At 32.6% G+C, this 19,856-nt stretch overlaps 1 protein-coding gene across 1 annotated transcript; it reads left to right on the top strand.

The window, feature by feature from the left end:
* Nucleotides 1-6,420: 6,420 nt before the first annotated feature.
* Nucleotides 6,421-12,875, top strand: LOC108722057 (uncharacterized). Its single transcript, XM_018446964.1, is given in 8 exon segments — nt 6,421-6,650; nt 7,689-8,029; nt 8,233-8,354; nt 8,727-8,959; nt 9,163-9,301; nt 9,378-9,529; nt 9,531-9,576; nt 9,906-12,875. Coding segments are annotated over 7 exon segments (3,093 nt in total). The 5' UTR covers nt 6,421-6,650; nt 7,689-7,943; the 3' UTR covers nt 12,221-12,875.
* Nucleotides 12,876-19,856: the final 6,981 nt, after the last annotated feature.

A 19,856-nucleotide genomic window follows, 5' to 3' on the forward strand; every position in this document is an offset into this window, starting at 1 on the left:
GCGGAGTTACATCTGCAACGTCGCTACGATGTGATTCTGTAAAAAATAAATTAAAATCCAAATTAAAACGAAGCAGAAAAATCAATCAATATTCAAAAAAATATTTACTAAACGCAAAGTTCTCTTAAAAATTATCGTAAAATTTTCAAAATATAATTTTTATAAACATCGAATTTTTTCATTTACTATTCAGTTAGATATTTATAATAATAATTATACATTTTCTAAAAAAAAAAAAGATTTTAAAAATGCGTATTTAAAAACTTTCAAAATAATTTTAAATAATCGTTTTCTTCTAATTATTATTTTTAAATCATTGTAAAATAAAACGACTCAAGAATAAATAGAAGAAAGATACTGATTTTACATAAGCAAAAAAATAATATTTACCGTAAGGTTGCTCCGCCGGTGCCTGATGCTTCTCCCACACCTCCTCCTCCTCCTCTCAGAATTGGGTTGACATCCTCTCGCACAGGACACTCGCGTAAAACACTCGCGAATAATACACTATAATCGCGCGTGGACTAATTATTTATGAAAGTCTTTCGCACGACACTGCGGTATTTCACGTTTACAAAACCCACGATCTATGATTTCCATTTCGATCGGTGGAATCAACACCACATGTCGACGAGTACACGCGAAACACACGATGAACGCCGAACAAGAGTTAAGCCCCACACGAAAGAAGACGAAATCGATCGAATCGAGTCCATCACCTCTGATTTACGCAAAATCACGTTTAAAATTGGCTCAGGCATACGCCCTAACACTAGTCTGAGTGAGACACAAGTGGTGCTGTACCACGAGCGATTCTAAGAGGCTGGTAGACGTGACAAGCGCCTCTGATAAGAGAAAAGTTGGTACCCATTGCCGAGTCTAACAATTTAGACAATTCAGGAAATAGGATCCAACCCCTCGTCACGAGCTAGGTCTTGAAAAGATCCTACCAAGTGCTAGGCTCTGACCAAGTCAGATTAAACGCGATTCAACTGGTAGATAAACACAGAGAAATGATCGCCCCGACCAAAATTATACAACTCCTTTTTGGGCGACCACCAGCGAAATTCTGTAATTCGTTATGCAATCGTCATAACGACTGTATAACGAGTAACAGAATAGACGCAGAGACGAATCCGAGTCAATCGATCGCTTCTTACCGCTAAGGGTCGAACCGTTTGCCGACAGACAGAGCGTGTCCTCAATTAGCCGACAGCAACAGTAGTTGCTAAACCGCGCGAACACGTGCGTGACATTACGCGGCCGGCCTCACCTCGTGAGAGGCGTGAGAGCATTGCACCAGCGACCGGTCACCTGCATTAAGCAGCAACGTCTCAAAGAGAGTTCCGCTTTCCTGTCGAAACATTGAAGATATGATTCCATCGTCGAATTAGAATTTCATCGAATGGGTTTTGTGAAAAGTCCATTAGTCCGATAACTTTAACGGCACTCCCGAAGCAAACGCGCGACGCGACGAACCGGCTGCGGTTCGTTCACTTTCAATTAAATCGGCGACGAGGGTACGTTAGCTTCCCCATTGTTGGATTTTTATATGAAGAGAATGATTTTACTAAAGTATTTAAAAATTTACTTTATATATCATTCAGATAGATACGCAAATTTTTAGATACGTGAGAAAAACCGTTCTTTTCATGTATATCCTAGGTACTGAGCCCTCTTACCACGTCAAGGTCGTACCCGTGAGAGGGAAGATATCATCTGAAAAATATAACATACAACTGTTATTTATATTACTATGCAATTATCGATTAACTTTTAGAAATGTATATCAAACATACGTCAATTTGTCACCATTGCAAAATAAATTCAGAACGGATAAAAGGGCTGAATCTCTTATTACGATGATGTTGGATTTTTATATGAAGAGAATGATTTTACTAAAGTATTTAAAAATTTACTTTATATATCATTCAGATAGATACGCAAATTTTTAGATACGTGAGAAAAACCGTTCTTTTCATGTATATCCTAGGTACTGAGCCCTCTTACCACGTCAAGGTCGTACCCGTGAGAGGGAAGATATCATCTGAAAAATATAACATACAACTGTTATTTATATTACTATGCAATTATCGATTAACTTTTAGAAATGTATATCAAACATACGTCAATTTGTCACCATTGCAAAATAAATTCAGAACGGATAAAAGGGCTGAATCTCTTATTACGATGCGTTACGATGTCTATAAGATATGATTAGAGTCGACGGAATGGACTAGAGATAAATAAAAAAGAGGAATATTTCTTTTATTACCGACAAATAGTTTCAAAGTTACGCTTAATTTTTCATACGGATCGTATAACAAAAGATGCACGAAAATGAAAAATTAAATTATTAATTACACAAACTATATTAGTTCTCAAAGTAGGAATAGTATGAATTGTGTTATTTACATGAGAATATTTAATAACGTTGCTTTTTATGACTCATGTGATATCGTTCAAAGCATAATCAAGAATTGAAAATCATGCGTTTCGCAGGTTTTCTCCGTGTCCAGATCCATTCTTGGAATGCCTATCTTGCCAAGATAAGAATGGATCTGGACACGAAGAAAATCTGCGAAACGTACGATTTTCATATAGGAAACACCCGTGGAAGCCTAAAAAATATTATAATTAAGAATTATATTCAAGCGAGAGAAAAATTTTAGGTTAAACAAAAATAATTGTCCTTAATTATCGCGAAGTAGTAATAAATTCTGGTTTCCATTACGCATTTTGATTCCAAATGGTTGAACCGTATTAAATATCTGTTCCATGATACATGATACATCTCGATTCTTTAATGAATAATTAAAATGTAACAAATGCAAATTAGTAATCGTATAGAATATTCATAAAGTACAACGTTTCGTATTATATTTAGCATTCTTCGCGATAAGGTTTCAAAAAGAATTGTGAAGAAGAGCGGCACGCGATACGGCTGCCCGCTTATACGAGTCTCGGTAAGGAAATGACTGCGCGGTAACTTCGCATTAACGTGACGCGCCGCGCCACCTCGTGGCCCGTACCACCCCCTGCCGCCTCGTGTCGCCCGCCCTTCCGCGCCAAAACAATCCCCAAGGCCGCGCTCCGATCATCTTATTGCAGAAATATTAACGCATATTACAAAATCAGTAAATTAATCCATTCATTACATTTTTAAGCCTTGATACACACCTCTGAATCATTCATGTCCTGCGCATTTCTTTTCTTTGAAATACTAAGAGCACCTGGTCAAATATCGGTCTTTTTTTTATTCCTAAAAAAAATTTGGCGTCTAGAGAACAAATTTTGTGCGTTACCTCAATTCGTGCGTATCCTTTAACTGACAACTCCGAAGTTCACCTCTGGGTCACAAATGATTTTTCTCATTTTGTTAACTATATTTAGTTATAACAATTTTTCTACAATTTGTTATGAACATATAACTGTACAAATACTTTCTAAAGATGTCAAAATATATGTAAAAAAATCGCTTAATAATTTATGTATATTTGTAAAAGTGATGAAAATTAATCCAAGGCACGAATGATCGAACATGTGTATTAAGGGTGCCAAAAACTAAGGTGTATACTAAGGGTTAATATTCTTCGATGAATAAGCTCTATTGCACGATTTTTGCTTTATTCCTTGGATTCGTACACAACTCATCTATATCTTAGATATTTCAAATTGTATTACATTAAGTGATTATTAGTTTGTAATAACTTTTTGTTACACGAAATCCGTGCAATGTATACGCAATATATTTAACAAAAGGTTGACGCATTGTGGCTTTTTGTTACGTTTGAATCGTATCATGTTGGGATATCAAAAACATTACACGTGAGCAATTACGTAAAAAAATCGCGCTGGTAAAAACCACTTTTTATCTCTTGCCTTTTGTCAGCACATTGTAATTGATATGAAATATTTGAAATTATAAAATAAATATCAAATATGTTCTTCGTTACACCACAATATAGTTACGGTATCACATTAAACGACTCGCGCTGCTAAAACTAAACTGCTGAGTTCTGAAAAAGTCGATATAAGAAATTATTTCATTAATTCCGTGACGAAATACTAATTGGATTTTAGTTTATTTCACTATTTTAGTTTAATATAAAAAAATCAAATTATCAATATACTAATATTGATTGAATACGGGCTCGGTCGTATTTAACCCTAGCTATACATACTCTTTTCTTCTACCCTTAATATAATATACTCGGGTCCTTGGGATACCATCCATATTTGTTACCGTAACTTCCGTAAAAATGAACACATATTTTAATTAATTTTTTTTTTCAATTAATGGAGAATTGATTAAGGAACAAGTCCATAATAAAGTCGATAGAATTAAGGAGCTTCAAGATATATAGGTTCAAAGAAGAAGAAAAGTGCAGAAACACGAAAAAATCACGATTTAACAAATTACACTAGAGTTTCTGGAACCTCAGTATGTATAGCTAGTGTTAATTCGCATTATTATTTCATTACCTAATCAGAAACAAAATACGTACGCAACGATAGACATATTTAACTTATTGCTTATATTTTTAACTTAAATTTAATTGATAATTAGAAGTTACTAACTGATTAGTTATTTGCTATAATTACACAATGTACATCAGAAGATAAAATCAACTGAGCGACAAGGATTAATATTATTTCAACTGTAAAATAAAATTGAAAATTTTTAAAAGCGCGTAAAGTTATATAATGTAATAACAGTCCATTGGTAATAAGAATTACCAATGAGTGAGTTCAGATTTAGACAAGATCCTCTCGCTGATTAATTTGCGAAACGTACGACGTCTCAAGCGTCTAGTTTCTCTCCACGTTCGAGGACGACTGACCTTTCGCCGAGATCATTATAATTCGAGCTAGTCATACTAATACAAGGCTAATAACAAATTTAAAAAAATGGTAGAACATCTGTTTAAAGAGCCTTGTTCCAATCATCTTGACCTTGACATATCTTGTCAAGGTCATCACCCTGAGTAATATTCAAAAGATTTTAGCTGTCACTCATTGTTTATTAAAAAGTTATTAACATCAAATGTGATTTATATCATGTTTTGCTACAGATAGGACCAGATCGTATTAACATTTACTTTGAAATTTTATTTATTTTGAAACTGTATTTACATGATTTAGCATTTAATATCAAACTTTCCTAATTGTAATAATTAAAAAATCAATGTACAAGCTGTAATGATAATAAAAGCGTACTGTATATATAATACATTTCCTCTTATAAAAAGGGAATTCTATCTATCGAGTGAGAGTAAATTACCGATAGTAAGTATAAATACTGGGCAATGTATTTTATAATACCATTAATATCAATTATTTGTCATTCTTTGTATTAATGTTGTTCGTTTTTTGTTTTCCCAAATTTCTCAAAATAAAATTCTTTATTTTATAAATAATTCATTACCTACAATTTAATAAAAAATAATTTATTGATAAGTTTCATAAAATTATTAAAAATAAAACAAAATGACTTCTCTTTTTATTTCTAGTAGCAACATTGATTTAAAAACAAAGAATCTAAAAAAAGACTTAATTAATATATACTTTTTAGTATTTATTTCAATTGTTCCAGTAAAAAAAACTGTTTAAATTTTCTAATCCAAGTTTCCTAATTCTAGTTTTCGTGTTTCTCAAAAAATATTAATTAAAATTATTTTATTTAAAATTTTTTATCACTTGTATCTTGAAATTACTTGTGCATAATTTTACAAATATTTGAAGTTAAATTTAATCTAGAACATATAAAGAACAGATTTAACTTTTAGATTTAATTTTATCATTAAAATGATATAATTTTGGAATAAATGAAATGAAGACTTTTCTATAAAATAATCTTAAAAATTTGTCAAGTTCAAAATTTGTATCTTACAGAAATAACTATCAACAATTTTTAATACTTTACATCAAAAAGAATATATACAGTTTAATTTAATTAAAATTTTGATACCATCTTAACAACTATACTATTTAATTAATATAATTTCTTTATTAAATGAAACTTGTGAATGAACTATATTAAATTTTTATTTTACATGTAAATATTCGATTATCACTAATTTATTAACAAGCTTGAAATCAAATTTAGTAATCGTTTGACGATTTTCCAACTTTATTTTCCGTGTAGTTGTCGCTATTAATCTTAAGAGCAACACGTCATAGTGACAGGAAATGGCTAAGACAGCGCTCACAGAGTAGTAGGATAAATAGTCTTTGGCGAACGTGTTGATCGGACAGTAACGACGCCGACGCGACGGTAGCAAGGACGGCGGCGCAGCTGCCGAGAACGTCGTTTTCACTGACGCAACATTGATCGCGCACCTCCACGGGCTATAACCTTTGCATTTTCCAACGAGTTTCGTTGCGACTCTGCGGAGTTTTGCCGTCCGACAAAATTCAACCAAGGTCTACTCATCAGCCTATACCTCACATCTTTTCTGGTTGTACGCAATATCGTCTATTATTATTTGGACGTCGTGTGCTCCGAAAAATAAAGACCATGAAGAGTTCCAACTGATAGTCTGAACAACCCCACGAACGAAACCCAACAAAAGCGGAATCATCGCTTTCGGAGGAAAAGTTTTGTGTAACATCACCTGATGTGTCAAGTGTGTCTTGTTGCAGTTTTGGTATGATTTGATTCTTCAAATGTTGGAAAATAATAGAGAATTGATCGGTAGTTTATTGCGACGAATGTTCTATGACCTTGCGCAGCATAAAATATAAATAAACAGAAGCGTATTATTTTTATTGCTGCACGTTGTATCACGAACGTAATCGAGATACTATACATGTCCCTCCATTCTTTCTTGAATTTATTTTTATTTTGATGAAGGGAAAAAGAGAGAGAAAGAGAGATTATTCAACGAGAATTTTTACCTTATCATATCCGCTTCCGCCTCATGGCCTTTATTAACATGCTTATTCACATGTTTTACTTTTTCATACAGATAACACATGCATAACGATTTGCGCGTTTTTTAAACATGACGTATGTCGCAAATATTTTTATCAATCATATTATTATATTTACATAAATGCATAATGTGACTACCCCAATATATTTCAGACAGACTCGGTACGATTCCCTAACGCATCGAATTAAATAAATTATTAATATTATTAAATTTATCAGAGATTTATTAATAAATGTTATAATGCGATATTTATTGTTGCCTATGTTAAATTGTTCACATTGTTGTCTATGTTATTTCTATAGTGCAAAAATTCATATAGAAAGGACATCTTTCAAAAAAAAATATTTTTTAAAAGTTAATATTAATAAGCAATTTATTAATAAAGAATAAAATAGACTGTATATTTTTAAAAATTATTTTACCAAACGTGTAATAATTAATATATATATATATTTTTTTTTAAATAAACAAAAATGAAATATTTTATTATTTCGACATACAAAAAGTATTCCATACGATCGATGTATGGAATAAACGAAATTTAGCTTCTGAGGTCAGGAACACGCGAGATTCTTTTATTTATAATAGAACAACGTATTTAAATAAACGTATTTAAATATTATAAAATTATTATTAAATTGCTGATGTCATATGATAAATCACGCTTCTGTGTCATACAGTTAATTACAGTATTATATACATGTAAAATATTATTCGTGCACATATAAAGGTAAATTACCTCTCTTACAGAATTATTCAAAGAATGTCGATGGCATTTGAATTGCGGCAATGCCCTTGATTTAGTCGTTGCGAAGATTGATATTTAACGAGGAGAGAATTAAAAGGCCTATGAATAGCCATCAAAGAGTATGAATGACCGTTACTCGTCGACGGTTGCATCGATGCGAGATTCTTCCCGATAGCGGCGTCGATCGCAGACGTCAGCGATTGACGTCATCATCATTATCATTGGCTTAATAGTAACAACGATTACACATCGAAATCATGGAGAAGCAGGAGTTCTTCTTTGCGAATCTACAATATCTGCCGATCGCCGTTTTTATCTCCTTACCTACAGTTTTCATTTCAACGTAAGTCCAAACAGTTAATAAATTATTAAAAAGTTTATATATTCATAATAATTTATTAATATCTGTTAATTTATTAATACCTATATTATTGTATTTATTATTAGTGTCTTGTGTATATGGGGGGATGGTACACGCACGCGCACTTCTATCTAATTGTAAGTTTTCTATCAAATTATTCAAAAGATGTATTTCACAATTCACAGATATGTAATAGCTGTCTTACTAGGACATGTGGAAGCTGGTTTTCCTTACATTTCTGATACAGCGACTTACGCACCAGAAAGTTCTATCTTCTCTCAAATTGTCAACCTGATCACTATTCTCAGTAAGTAGAATATATATCTACAATATATTTTCCGTAAACGATATAATATCATCCATAAACATTTTATATATATTTTATATCACATCAATGAGTTTTCAAGATAATCATAATTCGAATAGCTGTGCCAATTATATTACCGTTTACAACGACATTTACTGTTTACAGTAACATTTCTCTCATTGTATTAAAACAAGGAAACTTTGCTTCTGTTATTTAATTAAAGTTTATTACTTATAAAAAGTATAAAAAGTATATTTAAAAAATTAGGAATCGTGAAAATTATAATAAAGTCATAACTATTAGATAATAAACAATCATAACATATAAATTTTATGCATCATTAAAGCTGATTGCAACTCGTTTTAATTGCAGTGGGTTTTGCGATCTATATAAGATATTCCCAAGTTAAGGAATGCATTAGCTCTGATGATTCACCTACAGATTCTTTGCTTGCAAAATGGAATTACTGGGCTTTAATTTTCGGCCTCATGTCAACCGCCGGTCTATCAATTGTTGCAAACTTTCAAGAGACATCAGTAATAGTAGTTCATCTTATCGGTGCATTTCTCTGTTTCGGAGGTGGTACCGCATATTTTTGGAGCCAGGTACGTACGAAAAAATTACATGTTCAAAACAACGAAAATTTATTAAATGTTTAATGACTCATAAAGATTTAATACAGAATAAACAAATAAAAAAAGTATATAATTTAACTGTAGATATAAGAATAAAATCGATTGCTATCATAACAAAGTAGGTAAAAGAAGCTGATACTCATGAAAATGAGCCGACTATCTTTTTGTTACAGGCCGTATGTTCATTTTGCTTGTACCCATCAGGGTGCTCGTTACGAGTTGCACAGCTTCGTACGGCATTATCGACCTTCTGTACCGTGTGCTTCATTGTGATCGTCATCACAGGCGTATTGGCTCATTCGGCCTATAAGGGTTGGTTTGTTAATTTTTAACTATTGTTTGCATTGCATGTTGTAGTGTTAATATTTAAAATATATCTTGTGTGTAGGAACAAATCCCCGGAAATGGAATAAGGAGGATGGCGGCTGGGAGTTGCATGTGGTTAGCACCATAACTGAATGGCTTTGTGCAATAGCGTTTTGCACTTATATCTTAACATTCACGGAAGAATTTAGGGATATCAGAATAATTCCTCCAAAGGTAATTCTTGTAAATAATACATTTTAATGCAGCAAAAAATGTTTTATGTTCTATAATAAAAACTTAATTTTTTGGAATGCTACACAAATATATTGTAGCAGTTTATAAAAAAAAAGTAATATTTGATATTATAAATGTAGGAAATTTTAAGACACATTAAATTTAAAAAAATTGAAATCTTTTTTATTTTTAAAACAATAGAGTCTCGCCACCTTCTATCGAGGATGAATACATTTATATTATTTGCGTATCTGTCAACAGGTGATATGTAACATACACCGATTGAATTCGATTAACGAAATATTGAACGAGAGCCAAAATTCCGCCGTAGTTCATGATCAAATAAATCCATCAACCAGTACCTGATCGCTGATAGGCAGAGGCGCCGGCTATGTCAATCTTCTCTCGCATTTGCCGGTTGACACACCTTGTCCCGGCTATCGGTACCGCGAATCCAGAGACAATTTGCTGGACGAAGCGGCACCGCTGGTGGCTACAACACCGCCAGCGCTGCACGACAACGCCGAGAGAAATTCCGACGTCCTCTGCCCGGTAGAAATACATGTACATGATCCTACAATACGTGAACGACGACGACGTTCCATAAACCATCATACCGAGAAGCGACACCGAAGAACCGATGTCGAGGACGGTTCGAAGAAATGGATCGATCTCGACGATAATGTACTGGACGGTTATATCTTAATCGACGACAGAAATCTTGGTCCTTCAGTTCCCGAGATTGATGGTGAGGAATTGCCATATCCTAAGGATGCTACGGAATACGATGATGACGATGATGAAGACGATGGTAATCAGGACGAAGATACTGATAGTCAAGGCAGATTCAAATGGTCGATATACAATCGATCAAAGGGGATTAATTCAAAACGATACCAGTCTGATTTCGATTTTGGTATGACATATCCGCTCGCGAATAGTCATGGAAATGCCTATCAAGATTCGAGCAGTCACAGTAAGTACGCGGAACTGTATTCGAAACATCAAAGTGCTAGGAATAATCTTGAAATGGCTCGCGATCTTGATACGTCATCGTACATAGTAGCAAACAGTCATGGCGAACATGGTAATCCTGCAGTAGATATACGAGATCGAGGTTATAACGAGAGCTCGAACGATAATCTGGCGTGGGATACATCAACGGATATGAATTACGAGATAGCCAATAGTCACAGCAATTATCGTGTATTCTACGACAGTCAAACGCAGCATCAAGCTATGATGCCTCTCTGGTCTTCAGAACTATGGTCGGAAAATCGCCGCGAAGAGTCTCACGTTACACAGGAAGAATCTAAGGATAATACCACGAAAAAGCAGGATAATGAGGCAAGCATGAATCAATCAGAAAAGAAAGACGAACCGGATTCCGAGACTACCTGCGATATCGAACAATGTTTGGTACAAATCGAGGAAAGTCTTTTAAATATTGAACAAAATCTCCTTCATGTTCAAGATTTGGACATTCCGGAGTTGCGGAATTTACTCTACAAGAGTCCAAGTATCGAACGAAGCCTTTATGAGGTACAGGATCTCCTCCATGCCGATGGCATTGTTCCGGTCATTCCCAGGAATAAATCCATGTCTCTCGATTCGGATGAAGAGGAGGAAAACGAAGAGGAGGAAGAAGTAGAAGAAGAGGAAATCTGGGTAGGTCAGAATATAACGATCAAGGATAACGACAATGAAGACGGAAACGCGGGCGCTCCTGTCGTAAATAACTCCAATGAGGAATGCTCGAATATAATCAACGTTGACCAACATAATCCCTCAAGATCGGATGATGATCATTGTATCGATAAATCAAACGTTTTAATAGAAGAGGAAAAGGACTCGAATTCTCAGATATGTTCAAAGAAGAACTTCGTGCTCAATAGTCTTGGCAAAACTCTACCAAGAAAAATCGCCCTAGATAAAGTTAAAGAAAATATTAGGTTGTGCTCGTCAGAACCAGAAGAACCCGCAACTACAATCGATTATAACTTGAATAGCGCATACGTTGAAAAGAAATCCCTCTTCCGCGACAAGTGGCATAGCAGGGCAAGCTCTTTGGACGAGAACTCGATCTTCCAGAATTCGGAGCTCGGTGTTAAGCAAGAGAACGACAAGCCCTCGTTACAAGACGTCTTCCTCATGGCCACGGGGTCTCGTCGCTTAGCAGTCAATGCGAAAGCACTATCGGAAGGTACCTTGCAAGCCAATAAAAGAAAACGACATGACAGAAGAGGATCCCATGAGGAGAAATTTCTACAGGCCGTTGAAGCAACAGCGGCAGACTTTCGGAAAAAACTCGAGAGTTTTGCGTCGCAGCGACGATCCATTCTGCACAAACAGAAGAAGATGACGCCGAAATTAGCCAAGGAAGTTTCAGACAATGTGACATCACAATCGAAAGAAAACTCGCCCACGAAACCGAAGCGGGTAACGACAGCTAAAATACAGGACAAAGACAATGGCGCCGATAAAAATACCAGTTGCGATAAGCGAAAGAGGAAAAAAATGTCGGGGAAAAATCAAGGTGCCTCGGAGAATGCTTTGGTCCCCAGCAAACTGATCTCACTCTCGTTATCGTTGCTCCTCGCGGCCCTCCTTCAAGCGGTCAGATGCTTGACGGACCTCGTCGAAGATGCCTTTAGGTCGGTCAGTTACGACAAAAGCGGATTGCTGCAGTAAACTACATAATAAATATCGGACAATGCATGTCTCGATTATATCGTAAACGTCACCGGTGGATATCTAAGTGATGTTTAACGACAATTAATCATGTCACCAATAAACCTCGTAATTATTTAAGAACATGATATCTGTGATAAACACTATGCTTAGGAATCTTGACGGAACTTGCATTAACCTCTGCTTCCAAAATATCGAAATTGACGAAGTTCATCTTGTTGAACAAATTGAAACTGATTTTAAAGAACTTATAAAGATAACATGCTGTGAAGGTGATTGTATGACGAGCAAAAGTTAATCTCAACAGTTGCTCTTTCTCTTTGAAATATAAGATTAATAGATAGATACAACGAAGCAAACTACAATATAGTGCGTAATAAATCTGAATAACTCGATGGTGCTGAATACGGGCTAAGCGTGTGAACGATATCTTAGTATTACGTATGTATGGTCAAAAGTGCCTGAAACCCATCGCGTATCATATACGAGGTGTAATACATGATACTATTAATAACGCTATTTACATCTACCTACATAAATCTCTTTTTTCAAGTTGTAAGAGCATTGAGAGAAAATAAAGTGGAGCGAAAAGATGAAATGCTTGAAACGTAAAAGCGTAAGTCGCTTTTCCCTGCTTCATCCATCCCCTTTCTTTGCTATTCGAAAAACGTAAATCTGAAAACGGTAATATAGTATATATATTAGACTTTTCAAGTATTCGATTTAAAAGAAACCTCTGATTATTAGAATAAATGTAGTGAGATCGATAAAATTTTATTATAAATTATCAATTATATATGTATTAAAGTAAAAAATACAGATATATATATATACTCTGAAATTATATTATTACATTAATTATAGGATTCAATAAAAATTTTTTAGTTTTATATTTCATTATAAATGGATAAATAATAGCTGTTATATATAAATAGATAAATAAACAGCTGTTATATAAATAAAAAATGGAGATAAGTCATTATTTATAATTTCACTATTGCCGATAAAAAGAAGACAATAGTATTTCTGTTTTTTCAACTAACAAATCTCAATTAAACAACAATAAATCAACATTTTCGTGATAATTTATGAATTACTATCACATCGATCACTACATCACAGATTTATTTTCAACAACCTCGTCGTTTTACTCACCATCGATCATCCTTAGTACGAATTGTAAATTAGTACAAAATGATTTATACATTATATGTACATTTTGCGCGCAAAATAATATGCGAGGAGCAAGGGTGGAATTCAGATCAATGTTTCATGCTTATCGCACTATCATCGACTAAGGTCGAAAAGAGGATATAGTAACGTGATACCGAACTATTCCAAAAGGTTCCCTTAATTTCGAGTTTCTCATCTTACAATCAGTTAAACAAAGTCTCGAGTTTCCAAGTCAAGGCTATCTTTTGCAAAGCTTTTTCTAAAGATATAGTTACTTCCTTGTTCGTTCATGTACTGTCGATCTCAATAACAACTGTTAAAAAATTTATATATAATATAAATAGCATCAGTCTATAAGATCAAATTATAATATTTTTCAGATATTACAAGATTGGAAATCGATAATTGCAAAATTTCATGACATTTAAGAGTATGTAAATGTAAAATATAACTCTAGTAGCACAATTCATTGGTGCACAATATTGATTGTAAATTGGTTGCTATGTGAAGATAGCCATGGATATACTTAGATCTAGGTTGAAAAAGCGTTATAAACTCATTAGATACCGCGATAACGCGAAGACGGTTCCACTCTGATATTTACAAAGTATAAAAACAAAAGTAGTATTACAAAATAATAGCAACGTAAATATTATAACGTAGATATTAATATATTAATAGACGTTTTAACAATATCAAGAAAAATGAATTCTGTATCTTTTTTCAGGATTTTGATAAAAAAACAATGTTTTATTGTAAAAACCCAGATTTAATTCAGTTTTTACTCCAAAGTAAAAAAAACCGTTTTTTTTTCATCTCTATTCCCAACATCGATTAGTGCTTGTAAAGTAGACGCTTTACGTTTTATAACAAATATTGAATTTCAAATATCGGGCGAACATATATATCTCTTGTTTAAGCAAAATAAATAATTAGTAAAAAATATATTAATTAGTAAATAGAATAAACAAAACAAAAACTTTATCATATGATATGATTACACATCTAGATAGCACAAAGAATTCTCAAATTAATCTTCAATTATTCTTTTTTTCTGATCTATAATTTCTCAGGAATTAAAAAAAAAGAGTACAATAAGAATACTTTAAAAAGTTACATGTACAAGGTTTAGAACCAGCTTACATCATTATTTCATTCATTAGAATATGGATGACAAATCTCATATTGCTGCACCTTTTATTTTATCCTATGTACTTTTTTACTTACGAGAAATAGAACTCCACGTCGTATACTGTTCACTGACAAAAACTTCAGTTTTTATCCAATATTATCATAATGATGTGTAATATTAGCAATGTAGTCGTATTAAATTTATAGCTATTATAATATTGTCTTTACATTGGCTCAAAAGATCTCCAATGCATGCCAATATAATCACTGTTTAATTAATGTATCGCCAATGAATTATGCTATTAAGGAATAGAGTCACAAAATCCTTTGTATATTTAATTTGCCAGTTTTCTTATTGCATTTGATTTATATTGCAAAAATATATAAATGTATAAAATTGAATTTTCTTACAATTTAAATAATTCTCGCATGCAATATATCTTGAATAAAAAAGTAAGAAAAATTACCAAATGTGACAATGTTATCATTATTACGACGTTTACTATCATATAATAAATGCGTATAGATAGCACGATCGGGTAAGTTCTCTTTCCAGTACATCAATCGTTTAGAAACGACATCACTCGCATTCTCTTCTATACGAAAGCCCATTCGCTCAGCTAGCCAATGCTAACATAAAAACGCCATTACGAAGATGGAGAGTCAGACATCGAGCGCGTCTTCCCGGTCTCTTCCGAGCCTTAATACTAAAATATACCCTCATGTGAAAATGAAATTGAACGCTCGGTTGAATCTATTCCCTACAAGAGAAAAAAGATCTTGCCCCTTTCGAGAGATTCGAATTTCATTAATGTCCCTCAGCAGTTTCTGTAATATTCTCTTGAAGATACGTCATTCCTTATAGATATCAATCATTACGCTTTATATGAACAGGCATCACAAAGGACTACGCGATATGTAAAATACATTATTGCTATGCTGATGCTTATCAGAATGTATTTCAATCCTTTCAGAGTTCTGGTGAATGCCATGTCATTATAGTTATACATTCTTATCTCGACAAAGAGACAAAGAGTATTTCAACTATTTTTCGATTTTACACGCGTATGCACAAACCTCATAGGTAAAATGCCGGTAAAGTTAATACAAATAAAAGCTTTCAGAATAATGTGGATATCTCACGCTTATTGTTACAACAAGATGATATTAATACGATAGTTCTAATTCTACTAGGAAATATCTCCTAACTGTGACTCTCTTTTGTTAGTTATCTGAATAGCGTACTGAGACAAGACGTATAATGTTTAGAAAATGTCTTTATATTTTTTAGACATATATATTGTCTGTATTATCCGACATATCTACTTATTATCAAGCACGTTAATAATGAATACTTTTTACTTTGTAAAATTTGCATGAAATAGACAATTTAATTAATTCAGTCATTAGATATACATAGATATTATAAATGATGGCTTTGGTTTGCAAAACGTCATACATTAAATAGTAATACCGTACATTAAATACATTTGTTAGCTTATACTGACTTTAATATTCTCGCTTCCTTCTTAAATTCGCCAGTCCTTTTATTTGATTTATTTTTTCACAAAGAGAAATCTTTTTATCCAACCATAAAATTTATTTTACTTTAAAGCTTGGATCTACGTCATATAATGTTTCAAGTCAAAAGCGTCTTTCAACTTTCTCAACAATCCTTTGACGAAACGTACACGTAACTGATGATCTTGTTCGTCTCGTTTTCCGCTTTGTTACTAGCGACACGAAGGACTGAATAAAATATAGTAATGCGTCAGAGAGGCGAGCGCATCTATGCAGCTGTTTATGCGTCATCCGCTTCGCACCGTCACGTCACGAAAACCGAGACAGAATAACTTATTTAACCTAAAATAGATTACCGTGAAAATCATGCACACTAAAATTTTCATAATGTTGATAAATTACCAATTCTGATATCAATCTTCGGAGTTGCACGAATAAAGATCAGATATTAATTTTGACGAAACTTCATAGATATAATGAAATGCAAAATTAATATACTGTTTAATTTTAGCATAACTTCAAAGCATCTCATATTCTATATATGTTACATATTCATTACAACGATTAATAGAACGCAACATAATAAAAAAATTTGTAATTTCAATATTCTTTTGCACGTTAGCAATATGTGTTTTAGTAAAAAAAACCAAAATTGCGTCTAACAACTCATAAAGCGTCTGAATTCACGTAATTCCAGCAATTTTATAAGCTATGTAACAAAAACTCAAAAGCTCAGAATTACAGAAACATTTTACGTACGTTTTACAAAGATGACAATCAAAAATTTTTTTTGTTATTATTAATTTTCTATTATTCTATCATTCAATTATTATTCTAAAACTAATTCTATTATTATTAACAATGTTAATTTTTATCTCAAACAATTTATCTTTCAGTAACACTATTCGATAAAAAATGACTTTTCTTGAACACTGCAACGAGACAAGTTATTTCCCAAAATTTCTTTGAATACGAATTCGGTTTCCAAATTACTTCATTATATCACAATTTTGAGAAACTTGCAGCTAAAGTTACGCAGAAAAGGAGTATTTTCAGGAATATTTTCATATTATAACTATGATATGTGACATGCTAAAGAGATTTTAGTGCAATCAAAATGAAATACGTTCTAGAACTTTCAGTCCTCAAAAAGAATTTTTAGTGTCGGCTACGGTTAATGAGATTCATAGTTATAATATGGGGTTTTCTATGGAATAATTGTGAATTAAGTCATTGATTTACCAAAAGCTTTCAATTATATTTATATAAATTTAAGGGTTTTTTAGGCCGCAAAATATGAATCTAATGTCATAATTGACAAATTCAAAATGCCTGTCATAATTTTGAATTTATCAATTTTGACATCGGACTCGTATTTAATCTAAGAATTTCTTAAGTTTAAATAAACATAATTGAAAACTATTCGATAAATCGTCACTGACATTTTTTCTACAATAGACCCCATAACTATTAATATCTTATTAACCATGACCGACATTAAAAATTCCTCTTGATGACTGAAAGACCTAAGAGCATATTTTATTTTGATTGGAATAAAACTTCTTCAACACGTCACATATCGTAGTTATAATATAACAAAGTACTTGAAAATAGCTCTTTTTCATACAAGTTTAACTGTCAATTTCTCAAAATTATGACGTAATGAAACAATTTGGGAACCAGATTCGTATTTAATGCCGAAAAAACGGGAAATGACTAATCTCGTTTAGATATTTTTTTTTTTTCGAACAATGTAATTAACACGATTTAAAAACTTTGCTTGAAAACAGATTATTGTATACACAGCTATTATTTCCACATATTAACTTTTTCCATGAAAATTTTTCGTATCACACAAAAGATTTAATTAAAAATATTTTCCCAACGCATATTAAAAAAAATCGATTTAACGAAAAGAATAAACATTTAATATGCATCAGTAGTATTAGTACTAATTTTATCTTTATGTATATTTATAACTTCTATTTATTTTGCAATTATGTCTTTCATAAGCTTCAGTTGAAACAACATGAAGCAATTTATAGGAAATTAGATTGTAGAAGCGTCAACAGAATCCGCTTAAAAGTTAATAGAGAGAAAAATCGTTTCAAAGAGCAAAGTTTAAACGTTGAACCGCCGAAGGTGTTCGTGATAATCCTCAGTGGATCACGGTAGATCACGATAAACGACACGACGCGATTCGCTCTGGGTTATTTCATTTTCCTCACGCTGAGAACATCGTCTAATTTTTATCGCGCTATGAACTTCCCAGTTCATCTTTTTTTCCGTACCTGACACGCCGCGCCGCCGTAAAGTAATGATAAAAATCTTCTAACAAATTTTCATCGATCGTAGAATCGAATTTCTTTTTGTAGATACGTCACTAGATTGAAAACGTGTTCACGGGCTGAATTAAAGCGAGCATGTCGATCATCGCACATTAAATTGCTGTTACCATCTGAAATTTAATTTTGATAAACTCGCCGTGAACACATTTCTACAATTATATTGCAGGATATTTAGAAAAGTCTTGGTTTTTTTTCTAAAAGAAAGATTTTTATTTAAAGGACATCTCTCAGATTTATTGGTGTAAGAACCATTTTAATTTGCAATTGTGTGTTTATTGATAATGTAATATGGCAAAAACAAGCTAACAGTCTATTAAGAAGATAAATGCGAACAAAGTAAACGGCAGATTCAATTCTCTTATACCAATTAAATATAAAAATTCTTGAGAAAATCTAGAAAGAGATCATATTTAATAACGCTAAATATATATATATATACACTATATATAGTATATATTAAATATATAGTATATAAAAAGCAAAATACATTTAAATTAATAATAATTCATTGCATATGACATACAAAAATTAAATAGGTAATCAACAATTATAAAAGCAACCATTACTGCAGAAAATTGAATTTTCTACATAGTTACATAAATCAATTTACCTGCTAGAGTTATTTCAGAATTTTAATTATGATATAAATTTTTGAGAGCGGGCGCAGGATAGAAAGAAAAAGAGAGAAGCATATAGAGCACGATTAAAATAAATACTCAGGCGTGTAATCCTATTTCGAACGACGCACATTCAGTCGCTCCAACAATCACTCGCTAATGAATCTGCGAAACTTTTTCCAATTATCTGTTCCAATTACCACAAATGTGACGAATAAGGTCGTCACTTTGCGTCAATATGACAGCGCGATACGTATATTACTCCTGGGACACTCTTGGTACTCATGCACATTCATGTATTGCGCCGACTACTATGACAGTAATGAATACACATAAGTATGCATAGTGTTCTTGTAAAGGGCAAATCTCATTTATAATAACATTCTGTCCTGCAACTACAACATGTTCAACAAAACACATTAGAGAATTTCACTCAATTAAAGCTCGCAATTGTTAGTTTATTTTAAAAGTAATGACAAAAAATATATATTATAATGAGATCGTTAATAAAATTTTTATTTTAAATTTATTATTTGAACGAAATATAATCACGATCTTTCCGTTTTTAACTACGGTATTATTTTTAGAGAACAATCAATAGTTTGATTTAAAGTTCAAATATTAATCTCATATTTCTATAAATTTTAAATGTTTAAATGACGAAGATTCTTTTACAACTTAACGTGATTTAATTATTTTTGATATAAGAAAACCGTAAAAATGTAACAACATTAGATTGTCTTTTATAAAGGTCGATTTATATTTGTGAAATTTAGCAGACTTTGATATCGATATGCCCAGAATATCCAATGTCAAGGATCCGATTTCCATATCCCGTTTCAGAGA

This window comes from Mycetomoellerius zeteki, unplaced genomic scaffold, assembly GCF_001594055.1.
Source record: "Mycetomoellerius zeteki isolate Tzet28-1 unplaced genomic scaffold, Tzet1.0 scaffold191, whole genome shotgun sequence".
Classification (NCBI taxonomy): Eukaryota; Metazoa; Arthropoda; class Insecta; order Hymenoptera; family Formicidae; genus Mycetomoellerius; species Mycetomoellerius zeteki.